Source organism: Salmo trutta, chromosome 23, assembly GCF_901001165.1.
Source record: "Salmo trutta chromosome 23, fSalTru1.1, whole genome shotgun sequence".
Lineage (NCBI taxonomy): Eukaryota > Metazoa > Chordata > Actinopteri > Salmoniformes > Salmonidae > Salmo > Salmo trutta.
This window is the reverse complement of record NC_042979.1, coordinates 20,101,115-20,124,935: the sequence shown is the minus strand read 5'-3', so window position 1 is coordinate 20,124,935 and position 23,821 is coordinate 20,101,115. Positions and strand designations below refer to the sequence as shown.

Sequence of the window (23,821 nt, the reverse complement as noted above, 5' to 3'; positions counted from 1 at the left end):
CTATGATTATTATTATTTAACCATGCTGGTCATTTACGAACATTTTAACATCTTGACCATGTTCTGTTATAATATCCACCCGGCACAGCCAGAAGAGGACTGGCCACCCCTCATAGCCTGGTTCCTCTCTAGGTTTCTTCCTAGGTTTTTGGCCTTTCTCAGGAGTTTTTCCTAGGGAGTTTTTCCCAGCCACCGTGCTTCTTTCACATGCATTGCTTGCTGTTTGGGGTTTTAGGCTGGGTTTCTGTACAGCACTTTGAGATTTCAGCTGATGTACGAAGGGCTATATAAATACATTTGATTTGATTTGATTTAGGGTTTGGAGTATAATGAAGGTGTCCAGAAGCACTACAGCGGAGTCAGTGCTTTGGCTGCTGGAGGAACCTCTGGTGTATGGGGCAAGACTGGATTGTACAACTGCAGCTGTTCCACATTTCTCCAAGATTCTGGTGAAGGACAAAATCATCACCCTAAAACAGTTCATGGACATGGCTGGGCCCACCTTTAAGGGATGGAGGAAGGGTGGCTGAACATTTGGGGGTGAGGTCGGAAAGGATTGTCGGACAACTGCTGGGAAGCTGCAGGAAAGCTCTGTCAGCAGAAGAGGGGATTATGCTTAACAGTCAAAAGAAAAAGGTACAAGATGGAAACGTCCCATTTTCAAGAATAGGGATTACACCCAATATCTCAGAGTCAGAAAGAAAGGCGTTATTACTGGATTTAAGAGAGTTGGAAGAGGTGGATTTGGATGAGGTGAATGGGAAGGATTTACATAGGTGGTATGTCAAGGTTTTGAATAAAGATACATTGAAAAATAGAAAATACACTCCTTTGAGGGTAAAACTGGGCCTTGATGACAAGGTAAAGCCAGCATGGAGAGCACTGTACAAGCCACCATTACAAAGGGGTACTGGTGATATGCAATGGATGGTTTTGCGTGGCAACATTGCATTTAAATATTTTGTTTCTGTCATTAACTCAGATGTTGGAGATGAATGTCCTTTTTGTAATATAAGAGAAACAATTTTTCACTGGAGTGTGAGAGGATAAAGCCTGTCTTTGAAATACTAGAGTCTTTGTTTACAGCTGTAGGGGAGATTTTCAATAACACCGTTTTTATTTTGGGATTTCAATATAGTAAGCAACAGAAAAGAAAATGTCAAATGTTATATGTTTTTTTCAGACAAGCAAAGATGTCAATATTTCTGAGTAGAAAACATAAGATAGACACGGATATGGGCAGGATGTAAGATGTGTTTTTAATGGGATTAGTCAAAGAATAAAAGTGGATTTTTAGTTCTTCCCGACTGTAAAAGATCTGCCATTGTTTGAGGAGAAGTGGGCTTACGAAGGAGCGGTATGTTTTCTCGAGGAGGGGAAACTATTTCTTGTTGATGAAATAAGTTGAATGTAAATGCTTTTTATTTTATGTTTATTAAGAATGACACATTTGTTGTTTAAATTTCTGAAAAGACACATTGTGCCATTATTTGTGTTAATACTTGAGTATAAAATAAAGGTCTTATAAAAACAAATCTCTCTCTCTCTCTCAGTCACCAACGCCCAGCCGATGCAATTACACAGTGGACCAATTTCAAACGAGCACTTTATATTTGCAACGGGCAGCCAAAGGTGCTAGCGATCTCTTCTGTTTAACTGTCAGCACTTGTTCCCTCAGCTCCACGTCTGGGCTTCTTCTTCTTTCCCAACAAGCACACACACACAGTCAGGCACGCACAAACACAACAACTGTATGTAGCCAAAGGGATCCTAAAAGTAGGAAAAAACAGCAAGGATCAGGGACAGCTCTAGCCTTTTGGAGGCTCTAAGCAAGATTTGGTTGAGGGGTCCCCCACCTCGCGGAAAAGCATTTTACAGCGGAGAGCAATTTTGAACTTTTAAAGTTAATTTCCTACAATTCTACCCATTTTTCCATTAGGTGGAGAGACATTTTTGCAGTTTTAAAGGTAATTTCTTACAATTCTACACATTTTGTCATGATTTATGCCATGTTAATATGATATCTGATTGAGAATGACTAACAAAATCAAATGGGGGCCCTCTGGAGGTCAGGGCCCCTGACACATGCCCTGCGTGCCCGGTCGGTATTTGGCTATGATTACTCCAAGTTTAGATAGCTGGCTAGACTAACTACCAATCTAAAAATGGACATGTCTAATTGTCAGCTAATTGAGTGACTGACATAAGAGAAAAACTGCTGATGCACAACAAAATTTCGAAATTGCATCTGGTGTATTCTACTATTATTACTCTGAATAGTAAGTTGAGACCCTGACTGAGTTCCTAAACAATGGGGACCCCCTAACGGCCGGGGGCCCTAAGTAACCACTTATGTAGCTTAGGCCTGGAGCTGGCCCTGGCAAAGATTTTTTTTTTTAAGTCTTACTTCGTAGTTTAGATCAACTCAGCAGCGATTAACTTGGGATCAACTTATAATATTTAAGGAGGGAGGTGAGAGGATAGGCAGGAACAAGGCACCATCGGAAATGGGAACACATCTCAGTAGGATGAGGTAGTCTCCCAGACCGTAGGCAAAAGCAATGACTAGGGTCTGGTTTCAATGATGGACTTTTTTGGCATAGAGGAACTACATCACTGCCTACGTCGATAAAATTCCAGGGACTCTCCAAACAAATCACAAGGCAGACTTGCCAGAACACTGCCATTCAAAACCAAAGTTTGCAGGTAAAACCTTTGCAAACTAACCACTTGCGAAATGCACTCATAACAAATAACCTCTGTGATATCCATCTTGATAGCAAATATTTAGTATTTTATTCAAGCGGATAAAGTAGTGACGTAGGCAGTGATGTAGTTCCTAAATGCCAAAAGAATCCATCATTGAAACCAGACCCTATATACACTGGTTTTGCTAGGGTCGGGTTTACGAGACTAAGGAGGAGGGGCGCACCCAAAAGGTCAAGTTGCACATAATAGTCCATATTTTTCTAATCATGCTGAGGAGATGTCTGAAAGAGATAGAGTGCAGCCCTCTTTGGAGGTAAATAAGAATCTTTGGAGAGTCCTGTCGAGAGAAACAACACATTGGCAGGATGATGCTGTATTTATTGTTAAAACCATATGTAAATAGACTAGCTCATAACACCAAGGAGAGATGGAGGGCTAAAAGGAAAACAATGGAGAAGTTGTTTTGTTTCTTAATCTTGTTAGAAAAACTCAATACATCTCTGCAAAATACATCTGCTTACAAAAGGCATACCCCCCAAAAAATGCATGCATGTATGCATGCAAATACACCGCAGATATACACACAGATTCCCACACACAGGCGCAAACACATTGTTAGACACACACAATTCACAGTTACCAGGAGTGTTGTTCTAACATTGAGACCGTATCAAGTCGGAGACAAACGAGACCTCACGGTTATTGGGGTTGAAAAAATGATCACTTGGTGTGGGGACTTAAAGAATGTTCTGTAAGATGAATGCCCCAACCCCCCCTAATACTTCCCATGTACGGGGCCAAGCCACAACCACCAGAAACCCTAAATACAACCTCCAGTGGGCCCCAAAAACCACTGCAAAGAAAATACAAAGGAGCTAAAAAAGCGAAAGGCAGAAAAAAACACATGAAAAGAAGAAAAGATGAAGTAAGCTCAGGACACTTCCTCTTTCCCTCTAGATGTCTCATCCAACCATGAGTAACGCAGACATGGTAAAAGTAGCAACACTACTTGTGTTTTTGTCGAAAATTAGGCACCGTTGCCAGATTCTAAACAAAACTAAACAGCATATGTTCATCTGTTACTGTTTATTATCTTGGAAAATACAGGAATTGGTGCATGTGGCCACAACAAAGATAATCAGTGACTCTCACTGAAGATATTTGTACGTAATTCATGGTGTTTTTATAGTTGTTGATAATGCAGCAAAAAAGCTACTAGGAAATCATGTGTCTATATCATTCCTAAACCTTGAGCTGCATCGTTTTTATGCATAGTTCTCTCTCCCTCCCCTCTCTCATTGATAAATATGCCTGCTGACAAAGTCAAAAATTATAAGATGCCCTTTCAAATAAGAGCCGAATAAAAGTGGGCTGGTTGGGGGAGAGAAAGAGGAAGGGATGGAGAAAAAGAAAGAGAGAGAGGAGGAGGAAGAGACCGCAGACGTAGGGTGAACACATAGGCCTGAATTTCAATAGGCCATTTGCTAATCTGACATCATTGGGTCTATTCAATTCATTACCTGGGACACAATCACCATTATGGCTGCAACCCAGAGATTTGAGCCTCTGCTGCCTTGCGTCGATGTTAACTCATTGATTAAAAGCTCTCTAGAGAGGCTAAAAAGGCAGAGCAAGAGAAAAGTATGCTCCCTACATCCCCACAGAAAGATTCCAGCTAACCATCATTGTAAATGGCAAAATGATGGATCCCGATGTGATCATTTATAGTTAAGTGATTCATGACGTAAGACCTTGCTGTAGTAGACTAGTTAAGCTCTATCAACATGTGCATAGAATATACAGTACACATACATACACTACCAGTCAAAAGTTTTAGAACACCTACTCATTCAAGGGTTTTTCTTTATTTGTATTATTTTCTACATTGTAGAATAATAGTGAAGACATTAAAACTATGAAATAACACATATGGAATCATGTAGTAAACTAAAAAAGTGTTTAACAAATCTAAATATATTTTATATTTGACATTCTTCAAAGTAGCCACCCTTTGCCTTGATGAAAGCTTTGCACACTCTTGGCATTCTCTCAACCAGCTTCACCTGGAAGGCTTTTCCAACAGTCTTGAAGGATTTCCCACATACGCTGAGCACTTGCTGGCTGCTTTTCTTTCACTCTGCGGTCCGACTCATCCCAAACCATTTCAATTTGGTTGAGGTCGGGGGATTGTGGAGGCCAGGTAATCTGATGCAGCCCTCCATCACTCTCCTTCTTGGCAAAATAGCTCTTACACAGCCTGGAGGTGTGTTGGGTCATTGTCCTATTGAAAAACAAATGATAGTCCCACTATGCCCAAACCAGATGGGATGGCGTATCGCTGCAGAATGCTGTGGTAGCCATGCTGGTTAAGTGTGCCTTGAATTCGAAATAAATCACAGACAGTGTCTCCAGCAAAGCAACCCCACACCATAACACCTCCTCCTCCATGCTTTATGGTGGGAAATACACATACGGAGATCATCCGTTCACCCACACCGCGTCCCACAAAGACACAGTGGTTGGAACCAAAATTATCACATTTCCACCGGTCTAATGTCCATTGCTCGTGTTTCTTGGCCCAAGCTAGTCTCTTCGTATTATTGGTGTTCCTTTAGTAGTGGTTTCATTGCAGCAATTCGACCATGATTATTAAAGCAGGCTCCTCCGAACAGTTGTTGTTAAGATGTGTCTGTGAAGCATTAATTTGGGCTGCAATTTCTGAGGCTGGTAACTCTAATGAACTTATCCTTTGCAGCAGAGGTAAATCTGGGTCTTCCATTCCTGTGGTGGTCCTCATGAGAGCCAGTTTCATCATAGCGCTTGATGGTTTTTGCGACTGCACTTGAAGAAACTTTCAAAGTTTCCGGATTGACTGACCTTCATGTCTTAAAGTAATGATGGTCTGTCATTTCTCTTTGCTTATTTGAGCTGTTCTTGCCATAATATGGACTTGGTCTTTTACCAAATAGGGCTACCTTCTGTATACCCCCCCCCTCCCCCAACTGTACCAGGCAGATGGCAGACAGAGTGCATGGCGTAGCGTGGGTGAGCGGATTGATGATGTCAACAATGTGAACAGAATGCCCCATGGTGGCGATGGGGTTATGTTGTGCTCCGTGGTCTCCCATTCCTCTTTCTATTCTGGTTAGAGCCAGTTTGCACTGTTCTGTGAAGGGAGTAATACACAGTGTTGTACGAGATCTTCAGTTTCTTGGCAATTTCTCGCATGGAATAGTCTTCATTTCTCAGAACAATAATATGTAGAAATTAACGTGGGCATTGTTTAATGCGTTTCACAGGAAGAACATTCCAAGCATTTCAACGTAGGTAAGCAAGGGGGGTTACAGGTGCCCTAAAGGAACAAAACTAGAATATCAATACACAACAAAATAGTTATAACATTTATTTAACAATCCCTTGCCCCCTAGCAGCCACATCGAACATTCTGCAATGCATTGTGACGTTTTATTGATAACCACCTATATATGGAGTTCCTCCGAAGTAAATTGAATAACGAGTGTCATTTTAGGAGTTAGCATGGCATCCATGTGTCATTAATTCTCACTGGAATCCAAATATTCTACATCAAGATGAAACCGGGAAAGGTTTCCAGTCTGAGGTTGTCGTGCTTCCCAAACAAGTGTAAATAAAGACAACAGGATACAGGAAGTATGTTATTGCATTGTGGTCAAGAGGCTTGGGGATAGTGATACATTACTGTATGTGGTCAAACTGACAGTCCTTTCCGGACAGGCCCAGTATATCTGTAGAGGGTATTAAGACTGCTTGGTCAACAGTGGTCATTCTGGGTCCCTATGGTCATCTGTCACTGTGCAAGTGTGACAGACAGTAACTCACTAAACCAGACCTGGGTTCAAATACATGTATTTGAGTATCTGCATTCTTGTATTTAAAAATGTTTTTCTGTGTATTTGAGTATTTACAAATACACAGCCCAAAACAAGTACTTTTATTTGAGTATTTGAATAGTGTGCCAAATTTTATTTGACAGGATAATATATTATTTTCAAATACTTGGTTTAAATGCATGTGAGTGCATTTGAGTCAGTGTACTTGAGTACTTCAAATACTTTCCAAGTGTATTTCCAATTACATAAAAATATTAAACTACTTTACTTTTCAAATAATTATCAGAACACTTATTTTGAATGTATGTGAAAGTAATTGAGATATTTGAAATAGTATTTGAACCCAGGTCTGCACTCAACATGGAGAATGTGTATAATCTCCCAATGAACATTAGGTTGACCTAAATAATAAAACTAATGCAAACATGAAGTGAACATCCCTACCACAATCTTGGGTGTGTGCATGCACGTACGCCTGTGTGAAATCTAGCCATGCTTCACCTTTATTACATTTGCTTGTCTGTCCATAAATTAGGGCGTGCCTGAACTGCTGAACACATGTAAGGGGGCGTGAGTGGGTTCACATGTGTGTGCATGCAACTGATTGACCTCCCTCAGTATGTTAATGTGTGTAATAATGTGTGCATGTGTGAGCGGCAGTAAGAGAGAGAGTGAGAGGGAGAGAACAAGCGAGCATCAGTGAGAACGTCTGAGAGAAAGAGTTGCCCTGCCTGCAGAGATAGAGAGAGAGAGAGAGAGAGAGAGAGAGAGGGGAAGACAGAGGGAGAAAAAAAGCCTGTCTTGGCCCCCTGCCTGCTCTCCAATCTGCTGATGGTGAAGCTCGTGATGAGGAGGCAACCGGTGTCCATTTTTAGCAATGAGGTCATCTTTAATTAACCAAACAAAGAGAGTCAGCTGTGTCACTCCATTCTGTTATCTGCACTCATCCTCAAGGACACTGTTTATCTCCTTTTAATTGAATCTCTTTGAATGGGGGCTTATCGACGCATCGCAGCGCACTCCTTTTGAAGCAAATAATGGAGTTGTTACATAAACAGGGGAGGCCCCCAAGTAGAAGGGATATGGCTGACCCCATGGGAGAATAAAGGGATAGAGGGATGAGAGGAAGGAGGGATGAGAGCAAGGGGGAAAGAGACAGATATATATATATATATATATATATATATATATATAGAGAGAGAGAGAGAGAGAGAGAGAGAGAGAGAGAGAGAGAGAGAGAGAGAGAGAGAGAGAGAGAGAGAGAGAGAGAGAGAGAGAGAGAGAGAGAGAGAGAGAGAGAGAGAGAGAGAGAGAGAGAGAGAGAGAGAGAGAGAGAGAGAGAGAGGAGTGGGGACAGATCTGACTTAGACAGATCCTGATAAGCTGCCTGGAGTGATGGGAGGATGAAACTTGGACTAAAATAAAAAGATCAAATGGCTCGTCTCGCTGTCTGACAGAGCCGTGTGAGATGACATCATCGTGGCGGGTGACTTCTAACGCCATCCTCTCCTGTACTGTACCCTCCTCTTTTCTAGTCTCCTTTAGTGCCTCCATCCTCCACTCCACTCTTCTATCCTCTATCCCCTTCCCCTCCTCCCTCCTCCCCTCTGCTCGCTGCACCGTTAAATCATGTGTCTAACAGCAGTGATGGGACATAAATAGACTCCCAAGTTTTTTACTACGAATGTGAGAGAACGAGAGAGAAATGAAGGGAGAGAGAGAAAGAGAGAGAGAGTGCTACATTTTCTGATGAGGGTATTCACATGAACGTGTCAGTATGTCACCTTAACCTGGGTGTGATGTCAGGAAGGCAGCCAGTGAGCAGAGAGCCATGCTGAGCCTGGAAGGGAATCCTAGAAATAGCATAGGGATTCTCAATACCCAGAATGACAGGGAAAGACATAATTTGTAATAAGGTGGGCCATTGCTGAAATGAAGCATCCAAAATGCTTCAGCACAGTATTGATAAATGGAGGAGGAAAAAGGAGAAAAAGGTAGACAGGTTTTAGTTGAACTATGACATTGAAGTGAAAGGTAGATACATCAACTGTCTACACGTACATTCACATATTTTCTAAGAGTCATCCAAAACAAAGGAATGAATTGTTTCTGTTTTTTCTTCTTTCTTTCATATGTAGGTACTACTAATTATTACAGAAATGTTATGTCTACTTTTAGTGATTTACATGACCTCTATATAATGTCTTTACAATAGCTACAGTATTTTGTGCTACTTAACATCTCCACCTCAGAAGTCAAAAAGTTTAACCAAGTTTCTCCAACAGTATGGGAATGCTGAGCCCTGCTGTGTCAATCCTACTACCCCACTATGAATTTGCCTCATACAGAGCGGCTGTCTCTTTAGATAATGTAATCTAATAGAAATCCTGCCTCTGCATTGGTGTGCCATCTAGAGGTCTTTACAGGCCTGAATGATCATCCACCTCTGATCACTCACAATTACAAACAGTATGTGTAACGGAAAATAACACCAACACACATAATCGAACACTGCTTAAATAAATATACTGTAACTGATACATAATAGAATGTTAATGATGTTTTCAATGTATTTCAGATATCTCAGTTTCTCCCCTTACTGCTCCAGCCATTTCTAGATTGGTGTAGCATTGGAGTGACAGTACCCCTCCCTGTCTTTGTGCTAGCTTCCTGCATAACAGACATACTAGCTGCAGACTGTCCTATTCTCTCTCTTGCTGTATGCTTGGGGAGGTGGGGACTCCAAAGTGTAGCCAAAGGCCATTGGTGCATTCCTACAAATATTTAGACATATGCTATAGTAAAATATACCAACATGAATTTCAATAAGTCCATCAGACTGAAACAATAAATATTGACTCACATGAACCCACAAAGCCTTTGGCTGGGATCATAAAGCAGCACTATATCAAAGGGGAGCTGCACTTCTTGGGGCCAAAGCGTATAGAAAAAGAGGGACAGAAAGAAAGAGTAATGGAGAGGAGGATATAGGTGAAAAGCACATTGAGTACTCTCTACCCACACTTCTAGTAAGCCTACCCCCTAATGTAAGTACCAGTTTTTATTTGACAAAAAAACAAACCAAAAACACAACACAAAACAATATATTGCTGTTTATAGATTGTGGTAGGAGAACATTGTAATTTTCCCCAGCGTTGGTCAGCTCCAAAGCTAAACATTCTCCTCAGTTTGATTAGTAAATGCAAAACAGATTTGCAGGCAGCCAGTCCAATAGCCTGGGGTTTGTTGTGAAATTTGCGCCGATATCACAACAATATGTAGGGAGTGTGGGCGGGCGGGGGGCTGGAGCGAAGAAAGGGGAGGAGTCTGTTTTGCCAGTCTACAGTTGTACGAGTTGACACTCCAAGTTCCTCTTTTAAAGACTTACCTGTCCCTTTTTTGGGAAGGCACATAACTCCAGTAATACCTCAGTTGAGATTACGGAGCAGACGCTTCCTGTCTGACTTGCATTGAGGGTTAAAGGTCAAAGCAGAGGGATTCAGGCTAAAACACCAGACTAACAGTGCTCTAAAATCTAACATCTAGAAAACTAATTTGTTGAGCCCAGGCCCAATGTACTGTAGCATGTGGACTCAACGTTCTTAGTTCTCTTACAGCCCATGCTGCTAAATGGTGGCCTGGAGTTCAGATAGCATTCTGGGTTTTATGGTGATGAAGCAGTTTCCAGCGTGGCTGAGATCAGGGCGAGCTAACAAGACTGATTCCGACCATGTACCTGTTGGCTGTGCCTGTGAGGAGGAAGTCCCCAGCTTTATGATGTGGAAATGGGAGGCTTTCAAGACGAGGAGAGAGATTTCCTCTAGTGACAAGTGATATGCTCCTTTTCCAAGAGCACAGGGAGAACAAACAGAATCTTCTCTTACCACACTCTTCTCCAATTTGGGCCATATGCCCTGTCCTCCATGGGCCATATGGACGTTACGCGATGAGAAACCCAATACGAAGGTCCAATGTCAAAGTTATTGCTCGCATCTCAAAGAAAACAGAATCCGAACAGCTAGCATCTGTTACCATCATGCAAAGATTCAAGGGAGGGTAACCCAATACCTTAACAAACCAGTATTAATACCTGGACGGCTTCTGTTTGGGTTAGGTAATGATCAAGTGCTACCTAACATTAACATCACATCTTGTGATTCCAAGATGGCGTAGCAGTCAGACGTCTTTGACTTTGTCCTGTCGTGTCCCTTGTATATATCTTTTTATATATTTTTCTTCGCATATATTTTTTTTACATTTTCCTAAACCTCAACTTCTAAATACTCTCCTGCAACCCGCCTCACCCAATGCGGCGCGGATCTGTTCTTTTCTAAAGTATTTCTATTTACTTCGGATCTAGAATGCCTCAACTGAAGCTAGCCAGCTAACTAGCTACCAGCTATCAGTCAGCAAACCACTGCTAGCGGTCATCAGCTAACCTTTAGCTCAGAAAGCTCTCGCCAGTTTGTACAACGTGACTCAAACCAGAGCATAACGGACCTATGTTTCTCTCCATATCCCCGGATTCCTACCGCAAACTCTGAACCTTTTCATCTGGATCTTCGCAACTAGCTAACCACAATCCCGGGTGACTACTTCTGGCTAACGTTTCCATCCCGGAGCAAGCACAAATTAGCCTGAAGCTAGCCCAGCTAGGGCTCCTGGGCTACCACCGAAGCCCACTGCTGGGCTACAATATACGGACCCCTTCTACCGCCGGTACGGGGGAAACGGAACCACGCCTATCCTCTACGACTGGAATAACGACATAATCTGCCCGAGGATTCCAACAGGCCCCTCAGGCACGACGTCCGCTGAAGGCCCATTTTGCTAATCGCGTCCTGCTAGCTATCTAGAGCTACTTGGAACCCTACTAATCCACGACTGGTCTATCGACGTCACAGCACGAGGAGGCAAAAACAGACTTTCCTCCATCGCGACGTCCCCCAAAGGCTCTTCTGCTAACTTGCTAGTCCCGGTCTGCTAACTGCTAGCTTGCAAGCCCCGGTCTGCTAACTGCTTGCTTACTAACCCCGGTCTGCTAACTGCTAGCTTGCTAGCCCCGGTCTGCTAACTGCTAGCTTGTTAGCCCCTGCCTACTAACTGCTAGCTTGTTAGCCCCGGCCTGCTAACTGTCTGAATCGCCATGTCCCCAGCCAGCCCAACCACTCACTGGACCCATACGATCACTTGGCTATGCATGCCTCTCTCTAATATCAATATGCCTCGTCCATTACTGTCCTGGTTAGTGATTACAGTCTTATTTCACTGTAGAGCCTCTAGCCCTGCTCAATATACCTTAACCAACCATGTTGTTCCACCTCCTACATATGCGATGACATCACCTGGTTTAAACGTCCCTAGAGACTATATCTCTCTCATCATTACTCAATGCCTAGGTTTACCTCCAATGTACTCACATCCTACCTTACCTTTGTCTGTACACTATGCCTTGAATCTATGCTATCGTGCCCAGAAACCTGCTCCTTTTACTCTCTGTTATGAACGTGCTAGATGGCCAGTTCGTATAGCCTTTAGCCGTACCCTTATCCTACTTCTCCTCTGTTCCTCTGGTGATGTAGAGGTTAATCCAGGTCCTGCAGTGCCTAGCTCCACTCCCACTCCACAGGTGCTCTCATTTGTTGACTTCTGTAACCGTAAAAGCCTTGGTTTCATGCATGTTAACATTAGAAGCCTACTCCCTAAGTTTGTTTTATTCACTGCTTTAGCACACTCTGCCAACCCGGATGTCTTAGCCGTGTCTGAATCCTGGCTTAGGAAAACCACCAAAAACCCTGAAATCTCCATTCTTAACTATAACACTTTCCGCCAAGATAGAACTGCCAAAGGGGGCGGTGTTGCAATCTACTGCAAAGAAATCCTGCAGAGTTCTGTCTTACTATCCAGGTCTGTACCCAAACAATTCGAGCTTCTACTTCTAAAAATTCACCTTTCCAGAAACAAGTCTCTCACCGTTGCCGCTTGCTATAGACCCCCCTCGGCCCCCAGCTGTGCCCTCGACACCATATGTGAATTGATTGCCCCCCATCTATCTTCTGAGCTCGTGCTACTAGGTGACCTAAACTGGGACATGCTTAACACCCCGGCCATCCTACAATCTAAGCTTGATGCCCTCAATCTCACACAATTTATCAATGAACCTACCAGGTACAACCCCAAATCCGTAAACACGAGCACCCTCATAGATATCATCCTAACTAACTCGCCCTCCAAATACACCTCTGCTGTTTTCAATCAAGATATCAGCGATCACTGCCTCATTGCCTGCAACCGTAATGGGTCTGCGATCAAACGACCACCCCTCATCACTGTCAAACGCTCCCTAAAACACTTCTGCGAGCAGGCCTTTCTAATCGACCTGGCCGGGGTATCCTGGAATGACATTGACCTCATCCCGTCAATAGAGGATGCCTGGTTATTCTTTAAAAGTGCCTTCATTATCATCTTAACTAAGCATGCTCCATTAAAAAAAAATTGAACCAGGAATAGATATAGTTCTTAGTTCACTCCAGCGGTGTCTGCCCTTGGCCAGCACAAAAACATCCTGTGGCGTTCTGCATTAGCATCGAATAGCCCCCGTGATATGCAACTTTCAGTGAAGTTAGGAACAAATATACACAGGCAGTTAGGAAAGCTAAGGCTAGCTTTTTCAAACAGAAATTTGCATCCTGTAGTACAAACTCAAAAAAGTTCTGGGACACTGTAAAGTCCATGGAGAATAAGAGCACCTCCTCCCAGCTGCCCACCGCTCTGAGGCTAGGAAACACTGTTACCACCGATATATCCACTATAATTGAGAATTTCAATAAGCATTTCTCTACGGCTGGCCATGCTTTCCACCTGGCTACCCCTACCCCGGTCAACTGCCCGGCAACCTCCACAGCAACCCACCCAAGCCCCCAACATTTCTCCTTCACCCAAATCCAGATAGCTGATGTTCTGAAAGAGCTGCAAAATCTGGACCCCTACAAATCAGCCGGGCTAGACAATCTGGACTCTCTCTTTCTAAAATGATCTGCCGAAATTGTTGCAACCGCTATTACTAGCCAGTTCAACCTCTCTTTCGTATCATCTGAGATTCCATTCTGTATACTTCTGTATACCATTCTGTATACTTCTTGCCCCTCTTTCTACACTGTGTTAACTAATCTCCAGACGAGCTTCAATGCCATACAACACTCCTTCCGTGGCCTCCAACTGCTCTTAAATGCAAGTAAAACTAAATGCATGCTATTCAATCGATCACTGCCCGCACCTGCTCGTCCGTCCAGCATCACTACTCTGGACGGCTCTGACTTAGAATACTTGCACAATTACAAATATCTGTTAGTCTATTTAGACTGTGAACTCTCCTTCCAGACTCACATTAAGCATCTCCAATCCAAAATTAAATCTAGAATCGGCTTCCTATATCGCAACAAAGCATCCTTCACTCATGCTGCCAAACATACCCTCGTAAAACTACCGATCCTCGACATCGGTGATGTCATCTATAAAATAGCCTCCAATACTCAACAAACTGGATGCAGTCTATCACAGTGCCATCCATTTTGTCACCAAAGCCCCGTACACTACCCACCACTGCGACCTGTACGCTCTCGTTGGTTGGCCCTCGCTTCATACTCGTCACCAAACCCACTGGCTACAGGTTATCTACAAGTCTCTGCTAGGTAAAGCCCCGCCTTATCTCAGCTCACTGGTCACCATAGCAGCACCCACTCGTAGCACGCGCTCCAGCAGGTATATCTCACTGGTCACCCCCAAAGCCAATTCCTCCTTTGGTCATCTTTCCTTCTAGTTCTCTGCTGCTAATGACTGGAATGAACTGCAAAAATCTCTGAAGCTGGAGACTCATATCTCCCTCACTAGCTTTAAGCACCAGCTGTCAGAGCAGCTCACAGATCACTGCACCTGTAAACAGCCCATCTATCTTCCTACCTCATCCCCATACTGTATTTATTTTTTTATCTTGCTCCTTTGCACCCCAGTATCTCTACTTGCACATTCATCTTCTGCACATCTACCATTCCAGTGTTTTATTGCTATATTGTAATTACTTCACCACCATGGCCTATTTATTGCCTTAACTTACCTCATTTGCACTCACTGTATATAGACTTTTTGTTTTCTTTTGTTCTTCTGTATTATTGACTGTATGTTTTGTTTATTCCATGTGTAACTCTGTGTTGTTGTATGTGTCGAATTGCTATGCTTTATCTTGGCCAGGTCGCAGTTGCAAATGAGAACTTGTTCTCAACTAGCTTACCTGGTTAAATAAAGGTGAAATAAAAAATACATTTAAAAAAATCACTGCCGCTATTACTTTAACAAAGCCAATAGGTCATGGCACTACCTGCCATTCAAAACAGAACAGAAGAGAGAGAAGAAATGATGTTCGTCTAATAAAGGACAGGGGGGGTGACAACCATCTCTAAGAGAAGAGGTAAACAGTAAGAGAGGAAGGTGGATTTGGGTGCTTAGAGGCATAGAAGGATATTGGGCTCTGAGGCTCTTCTTCAGGCTCTGATCCTGGGCCTCGTGCCCTTACCTGTGGAGACCCAAGGGTGATTGATGGTCTGCCAGGGATCTGAAGACAGATTTGAGGATTGAAAAGGGAACTAGGTGCTGATGGTTTGGCGGTGGTGCAACAGCTTGATCTCACTAAGCCTCCCAAAGAACAAGATAATCCAGATAGAAGAAGGGAGTAGTACAGTAGAAGTCACGGGAGTAAATGTCACCAGGGAATAGGGAATATGATCATAGAAAGCAGGGAGTTGTAGAAGGTTATACTGAGGACAATGTACACACGTCCTAAAACCCTCAAAACTCCCAAGGTGCAGGTCAGGTGAAGACTAGAATATCACTGTCTTTCTTTGTTTTTAACCCAAGGTGGAATCCATCCAATCCTATCTCAATACCTCCAAATATAGGGAAGTCTTTCCAAGCCCAATGAATCCTTTTGACATAGGCTAGCTGATATCATCTGTATAAAACAACTTGATGTTGATGTTGTTTCAGCTGACCAACACGATACGGCCTGAAGCCCCTAGACTTACATTTTTTGCCAATGTAGGTATCTTTTTTAATGGAAAAGCCATTTAGTTTCCAATGGATTTAACTACTGGAAGGTCTCATACCTGTTACAAAACTTCAGATATATGAGGTATTAAACTGACTCCAGTTTTGAAGAGCACTCAATGACTTGGCAGGTGTATGAAAGCTGGTGTGTGGCCCAGATCAGAGCGGTGTGCTTTTGATCGTCCAGTGCTTGTCTGTGGAAGTCTCATCTGTGGTTTAAAGCCTGCAGGTGATCAGGGACTGGGGCTGAAGTTCAATACCTGCTGTTCATATCTATCCCAGTTCTGTTTTTAAAATAAAATAAAACTACTACACTTTTAATTCCCCTAGAAAGGACTTCAATGCAAGGTCTTAAAACCAAACGATTCGTTGTGGGTATAGAGACAAAAAAACATACTAGTCCTGGTTGCTGTCGCAGTATCTGAACTCGCTGACACTTGTTGTCTTTCCCCTATTCAGGTTAGGGTATCACTACTTTTCCCAAGTCTTGGAGAGTATATGTCCCCATTATTCCATAAATCCCCCCTCTTTGACCACGTCCAACTTTGTATCAGCACGGCTGATCCACCCAGTTTGGAGAACAATAGAGGGTTTGATTCCATCTCTCCTGTAAAACTGGGAGCCACTCAGACGGGTGTTTTTATGGTTTATGATAGATGATCCAGAGGATGTTTCCAATAGAGAGAACCTGAGAGATGCCATGCCAACGCTTCTCTCCCCTTGATTACACACACTAAGATGATAGCTGGGAATTTAAGACTCGCCCATCACTGAAATCCTTTGTTGTTACCGCCACATGTGTTTCAGGGAATCCACACACACATTAAAGCAATAAAAGTATGTTTTTTTTTTACTACAGACAAGTCAATGTCAGTCCAACTTTCTCTGCTTTCTGGAGGAAGTTGAGTAAGAGTTAGAAAGAGAGACAGAGAGAGAGAGAGAGAGATAGCAACAGAGGGAGTGAAAGAGACATACCATAGAATCAAGAGATAAATTGAGAGAAAGACTTTGTCTCCTCATCTGTATCCTGGACTGCTCTGACACTGAAGTGAGTCACACACGCCAATTGCCCTATTCCTGCCACACGCATGGCCGATGACTAAAGCCGACTTCCACCGCCGTACCTCATCTCTTCTCCTTTATTAAATCCCTACCACCCAAAGCTCTGACTCACTCCCCCAGACTTAGGGGTCAGTGCCAATTATGGCTCCTGTCAAATGTCCTCTCATCCATCCGTTCTTCCCTCCGGTTTCGCCCACTGAGTGTCTAACCTTGTCTGTGAGATAATCACAAAGAGCAGGCCTCCACAGATCAGCAGAGCAACCAGTTAGATAATGTGGCTGGTCACTGGTAAATCAACTCATTAGTGTCCCTACAGCTTTCCTATAGGATAAACAACTGTCAATAACTGATGTCGGTGGGACCAAAGTGAAATATACTGTAAGGTTGTTGGAACCATAAGTTGATCATGTCTATCATGTGTAATTTATGTAGCCACCAGCGGCCTAACTACCTGTGTAGATCTCTGCCTCTGAGGGGTCCTCCACCCGCTTGTGCTGGATGATGTAATCAGAGACCTTGTAGCCAATCAGTGGCTCCACATCCAACCACTCCAGGGCCACCATGGTGCTGGAGGGTTCCAGGTGAGGGGCCAGTCTAAGTCTGAGACAGAGAGAGAGAGAGAGAGAGAGAGAGAGAGAGAGAGAGAGAGGAGGAGAGGAGGAGAGGTGGTTCACTTTAATACAATAACAATATGAGAAGTCATCTGACACTGGGGACTAGTTTCCTGGGCACATTAAGCTTACACCTGGACTAAAAAGCGTGTTCAATAAAGAATCTCAGTTGAAATAGTTTTTTAATCCAGGACCAGGCTTACTCTGTGTTGGGGAAACCAGCTCTAAGAGTCTGTTAATAAAATGTTTAGACCAGATATGGAGAGCAAGTTGGAATCCTCAATGTATCCATTCGACAAATCAAACAAGCAAGTAGGTCCATTAAATTTAATGTGAAAATCCACTGGAGAGCCATTGTCTATTCAGTGCCTTGTATCTCTCTCCAAAAGTTCTGAGGGTTACAATAGCTGGGGTGTATGATGACTCACAACAAAGCTGGGGTAAGAGAACAAGACACGATGTTCTTTCATGGGAGTGAGCACCGGGGGTGTTGGGAACAACTGACACAATTAAAGGTTAGTCTCAGACCTCCAACAGTTCTCCCTAGGGTTGGATAGATATGAGGTAGGCTCTGACTTACACAGGCTTCCTCAGGGGACTGCAGTTGGGAAGGCCGTCTTTACTGAAGGCACTCAGGTCACAGCGACACCAGTTGTCGATGACATCGCCCTTGCCTGTGCACCAGTATGAGCTCATGGTGGCGCTCTTGAACGCCTGCGAAAGGTAACAGGTGAGAAAATTGCAATTATTTTTTGTACGTTGCCCTTCTGTGACACTCTGAGTCATCCAGGCTCCAGGATGTCTGTTCCTACACCTCTACGTGTCACCCTTCTCCCCCCAACTGACGTACCCCCGGCATCATCACAGTCACACACAGAGGGCTCAAGTTTCTTACCTCCACCACAGGAAGAGTCAGTGATGGTCTGATGATACATGAGTGAGTATGCTTGGCGATGTAACTGACATGTTCCTGTCTTGTGGTAATTGGAAATGGTGACACATAAAGGTCAGTGTGTGTGTGTGTGTGTGTGTGTGTGTGTGAGAGAGAGAGAGAGAAACAAACAAACAAACAAACAAACAAAAAAGAAAGAAAGGGAAGGAGACAGAGAGCAAGAGAGACAGAGAGAGAATGTCGTAAGTTTCTGTCTCCAAAGTTTTCAAGTTTCTACCAAGGTAAGGGCCAAAAGGCCAAAAAGGTGAATATCCTCAATCTCATTAAACCGAAACATCGGCAAGATCATGATCGTGTATCACTCCAACTCTTTCCATCTCCAACTAAATTGTGCTGTTTCATCAACAAAATAAAGGGCACCATCATGATCATCCCTGAAGGCCAACCAAATGTCAATAAAATAAGGTGACGTCAGTGCTGTGCCAAGCCACGGGCATGTCTAAAGCAGAGTTCAGGGGAGTTCGCAGGCACTTTGGCTCCCCGTCACACCGGCCAATCAATGGAGCACTTAGTTATTTATGTACGGTAATTGGTTGGCAGTGCCGCTCTGCACGGACGGCTAAGAAACGCACGGCACAGACACACCGGAGAACATCCGGAAACAGTAACGCTGAGCAACAGGCCCGTCCAATGATAAAGCCAACAAAGCCAAAGGAAGCCTCCCAATAAGCCATAACACTTAGTCAGTCATCCAGAGGAGAGGGATTCTCCGATGTCTTCTGTATTCCCCTAACCCACCCTATCAACCCACCACCACAAACAAAGAAACATACACGCACATATGCAAGCATTGACATACACACACGCACACAAAAAAGGAATGACACAGGTCATTCTTGAATTGCAGTGGCATGAGCATTACTCGACTTTGCAACAATGTAAAACACTTTAAAATTACAGTTACACATCATACATGTGTTTGTTTATATTGAACTGTTTATCAATGATAAAACATAATGCAAGTCCTTCAAACTGCAAAACTTCACCTTAAAGTAACTGTCCAGATTTCTATAAAATACAACCTATAATTAATGACAAAATGAGTGAAATAGTTTTCCTTCCAAAATAAATATAGTTAAAAAGCAGCTTTTCTGTTTTGGAATGGTGTGGGTGTACCCAAACAAGATAACGGTGTGGGTGTATACCGGTCATTAAACATATTAATGCAAGCAGACCACTGATTGGTTGATCGAATATCTATCTATTATTGAACGCTAGAAAGTAAACAAAACTATTTAGAGCAGCACCGCAGATATTGAGATGAGCGAGAAGCAAGATTTCGCTCTCGCATAGTATCTGTGCATGTGCTGTGTATGGTCCCCACAGTGACCATACATACATATCTCAATCAGAAGCCATGGATTACAGGTAACATCTGCACTGAGCTAAAGGCTAGAGCTGCCGTTTTCATATATACTTTCATTCATTGTTTTATCTGGTACCCGGCTACCTTCAGACCAGTTTTGTGAGGCTTGTGGACATCCTAGAGCAAAATAACCAACATGTACTTGTTCGTGAGAGACTCACCTTTCCATTTTAGCATTTAGCCCAAAATGTTCGGATCTACAGACAAAAGTTGGCACTTCAGATGAGTCCCGTGATGCTTGTGGGGGTCATAGAGCATCGTGTTCGTGTGAGTCTCATCTTTCCATAGAGGGGTCATAATATTCTTGTAGGCCAAACCATTCCTTTTTTGCAGGCCAAACCAGACATTTTCGTGTGAAGACCGTCTCATGAAGATGTCTCATGGTCAGACAAACACCGCTCTAGCTCTGCCACCTTTCATCACAGACGCGGAAGGGCGACATCGGCGGAAGCGGTTGATTGAGACGCAGCACATGCAAAAAAAAAAAGATATCTCTAGCTTAAACTGATGGATTGTGATGGGGATGTTTTTATTATGCTAATTAGATGTATTATGCAACCTTTCCCTCAACCAATCTGTAATACCTACATGTTTCAAGCAGACCAGCATAGTTCCTGTGCCCAAGAGCGTCAAGGAAACCCCCAACAGATTCACAGATGACGCAATTTCTATTGCACTCCACACTGCACTCTCCCACTGGACAAAAGGAACACCTATGTGAGAATGCTGTTCATTGACTACAGCTCAGCGTTCAACACCATAGTGCCCTCCAAGCTCATCATTAAGCTGGGTCTGAATACCTACCTCTGCAACTGGATCCTGGACTTCCTGACGGGACGCCCCCAGGTGGTGAGGGGAGGCAACAACATATCTGCCATGCTGACCCTCAACACAGGTGCCCCACAGGGGTGCGTGCTTAGTCCCTGTTTACCCACGACTGTGTGGCTGTGCATGACTCCAACACCTTCATTACGTTTGCTGACGACGGTGGAAGGCTTGATCACCGACGACAATGAGACAGTCTATAGGGAAGAGGTCAGAGACCTGGCAGTGTGGTGCCAGGACAACAACAGCAAGACAAAGGAGCTGATCATGGACTACAGTAAACGGAGGGCTGAGCGTGTCCACATCACTAAGGATCTATCATGGTCCAAACACAACAACACAGTTGTGAAGAGGGCACGACAATGCCTCTTCCCACTCCGGAGGTCGAAAATATTTGCCATGGCCCTCAAATCCTCAAAACGTTCTACAGCTGCACCATTTAGAACATCTTGACTGGCTTCATCACCGCTTGGTATTAACTGCTTGGCATCCAACTGTAAGGCGCTACAGAGAGTAGTGTGTACAGCCCAGTACATCACTCGGGCAGAGCTCCCTGCCATTCAGGACCTCTATACCAGGCGGTGTCAGAGGAAGGCCCTAAAAATTGTCAAAGACTCCAGCCACCCAAGTCAAATCAAATGAACGTTTATTTGTCACATGCGCCAAATACAACAGGTTTAGACCTTACAGTGAAATGCTTACTTACATACTCTAACCAATAGTGCAAAAAAGGTATTAGGTGAACAATAGTCAAGTAAAGAAATAAAAACAACAGTAAAAAGACAGTGAAAAATAACAGTAGCGAGGCTATATACAGTAGCGAGGCTATAAAAGTAGCTAGGCTACATACAGACACCGGTTAGTCAGGCTGATTGAGGTAGTATGTACATGTAGATATGGTTAAAGTGACTATGTATATCTGATGTACAGAGAGTAGCAGTAGCGTAAAGGAGGGGTTGGTGGGTGGTGGGACACAATGAAGATAGCCCAGTTAGTCTGTTCTGTCTGCTAACGCACGGCAAGCAGTACAGATGCACCAAGTCTGGAACCAACAGGACCCTGAACAGCTTCTACCCTCAAGCCATAAGAGTGCTAAATAGTTTGTTAAATAGTTAACCACAAAGCTACCCGGACTATCTGCATTGACCCTTTTTTCACAAACTTTTTTCACTCATCACATACGCTGCTGCTACTGTTTACTATCTGCCCCTTTATTCCTAGTTACAGTTGAAGTAGGAAGTTTACAAACACCTTAGCCAAATACATTTAAACTCATTTTTTCACAATTTAATCCTAGTAAAAATTCCCTGAATGTGAAATGTCAGAATAATAGTAGACAAAATGATTTCTTTCAGGTTTTATTACTTTCATCACATTCCCAGTGGGTCAGAAGTTTACATACACTCAATTAGTATATGGTAGCATTGCCTTTAAATTGTTTAACTTGGGTCAAACGTTTTGGATAACCTTCCGCAAGCTTCCCACAATAAGTTGGGTGAATTTTGGCCCATTCCTCCTGACAGAGTTGGTGTAACTGAGTCAGGTTTGTAGGCCTCCTTGCTCGCACACGCTTTTTCAGTTCTGCCCACAAATGTTCTATAGGATTGAGGTCAGGGCTTTGTGAAGGCCATTCCAATACCTTGACTTTGTTGTCCTTAAGCCATTTTGCAACAACTTTGGAAGTATGCTTGGGGTTATTGTCCATTTGGAAGACCCATTTGCAACCAAGCTTTAACTTCCTGACTGATGTCTTTAGATGTTGCTTCAATATATGCATGTAATTTTCCTTCCTCATGATGCTATGTATTTTGTGAAGTGCACCAGTCCCTCCTGCAGAAAAGCACCCCCACAACATGATGCTGCCACCCCCATGCTTCATGGTTGGGATGGTGTTCTTTGGCTTGCAAGCCTCCCCCTTTTTCCTCCAAACATAACAATGCTCATTATGGCCAAACAGTTCTATTTTTGTTTCATGAGACCAGAGAACATTTCTCCAAAAAGTACGATCTTTGTCCCCATGTGCAGTTGCAAACCGTAGTCTGGCTTTTTTATGGCGGTTTTGGAGCAGTGGCTTCTTCCTTGCTGAGCGGCCTTTCAGGTTATGTCGATATAGGACTTCATTTACTGTGGATATAGATACTTTGGTACCTGTTTCCTCCAGCATCTTCACAAGGTCCTTTGCTGTTGTTCTGGGATTGATTTGCACATTTCGCACCAAAGTACGTTCATCTCTAGGAGACAGAACGCGTCTCCTTCCTGAGCGGTATGATGGCTGCGTGGTCCCAATGTGTTTATACTTGCGTACTATTGTTTGTACAGATGAACGTGGTACCTTCATCCTTGGAAATTGCTCCCAAGGATGAAGCAGACTTGTGGAGGTCCCCCCAAACAATTCTAAGGTCTTCGCTGTTTTCTCTTGATTTTCCCATGATGTCAAGCAAAGAGGCACTGAGTTTGAAGGTAGGCCATGAAATACATCCACAGGTACACATCCAATTGACTCAAATTATGTCAATTAGCCTATCAGAAGCTTCTAAAGCCATGACATCATTTTCTGGAATTTTTGAAGCTGTTTAAAGGCACAGTCAACTTAGTGTATGTAAACTTCTGACGCACTGGAATTGTGATACAGTGAATTATAAATGAAATAATCTGTCTGTAAACAATTGTTGGAAAAATTACTTGCGTCATGCACAAAGTAGATGTCCTGACCGACTTGCCAAAACTATAGTTTGTTAAGAAGAAATTTGTGGAGTGGTTGAAAAACGAGTTTTAATGACACCAACCTAAGTGTATGTAAACTTCCGACTTCAACTGTATATGCACATATCTACCTCAATTACCTCACACCCCTGCACATTGACTTGGTACTGGTACCCCTTGTAGATATAAGTTATAATTACTCATTGTGTATTTATTACTACATTTATTATTACGTGTTTTACTTTTCTCCCTGCATTGTTGGGAGGGACCATAAGTAAGCATTTCAGTGTTAGTCCATACCTGTTGTTTACGAAGCATGTGACAAATACATTTTTTGATAATGGTTAAAATAATTTAAAGTCAAAAGCTGCCATATTAGTTGATTTAGAATGGGAAGATGTACCCAAATACACTGAAAGAAATTAAATAATTATAGATAAATGAACATAATTTCCCCCAAAATGTCATGGCCAAATGCCATCGCAATTTAAGAGCAACCCACATACACACAAGCAGACTGATTCCCACATGTGGTCATTCTCTTTCACTGGAGAAGCGCCAAAGATGATTTGTGATGTGAATTTCAGTATTTGAGATGGAGATGGAGATGAAACCAGCTCAGGCC

The 23,821-nt window shown here is 43.1% G+C and overlaps 1 protein-coding gene across 1 annotated transcript in view; it reads right to left on the bottom strand.

The window, feature by feature from the left end:
• LOC115159542 (astrotactin-2) overlaps window positions 1-23,821 on the bottom strand; it is a 421,339-nt gene that overhangs the window by 48,151 nt on the left and 349,367 nt on the right. Inside the window, exons 18-19 of the mRNA XM_029709358.1 lie at window positions 17,931-18,064; window positions 17,191-17,339 (exon numbers count right to left, since the gene is read on the bottom strand). Of these exons, the coding sequence (XP_029565218.1) occupies window positions 17,191-17,339; window positions 17,931-18,064 (283 nt within the window). The remainder of the gene's footprint in view (window positions 1-17,190; window positions 17,340-17,930; window positions 18,065-23,821) is intronic.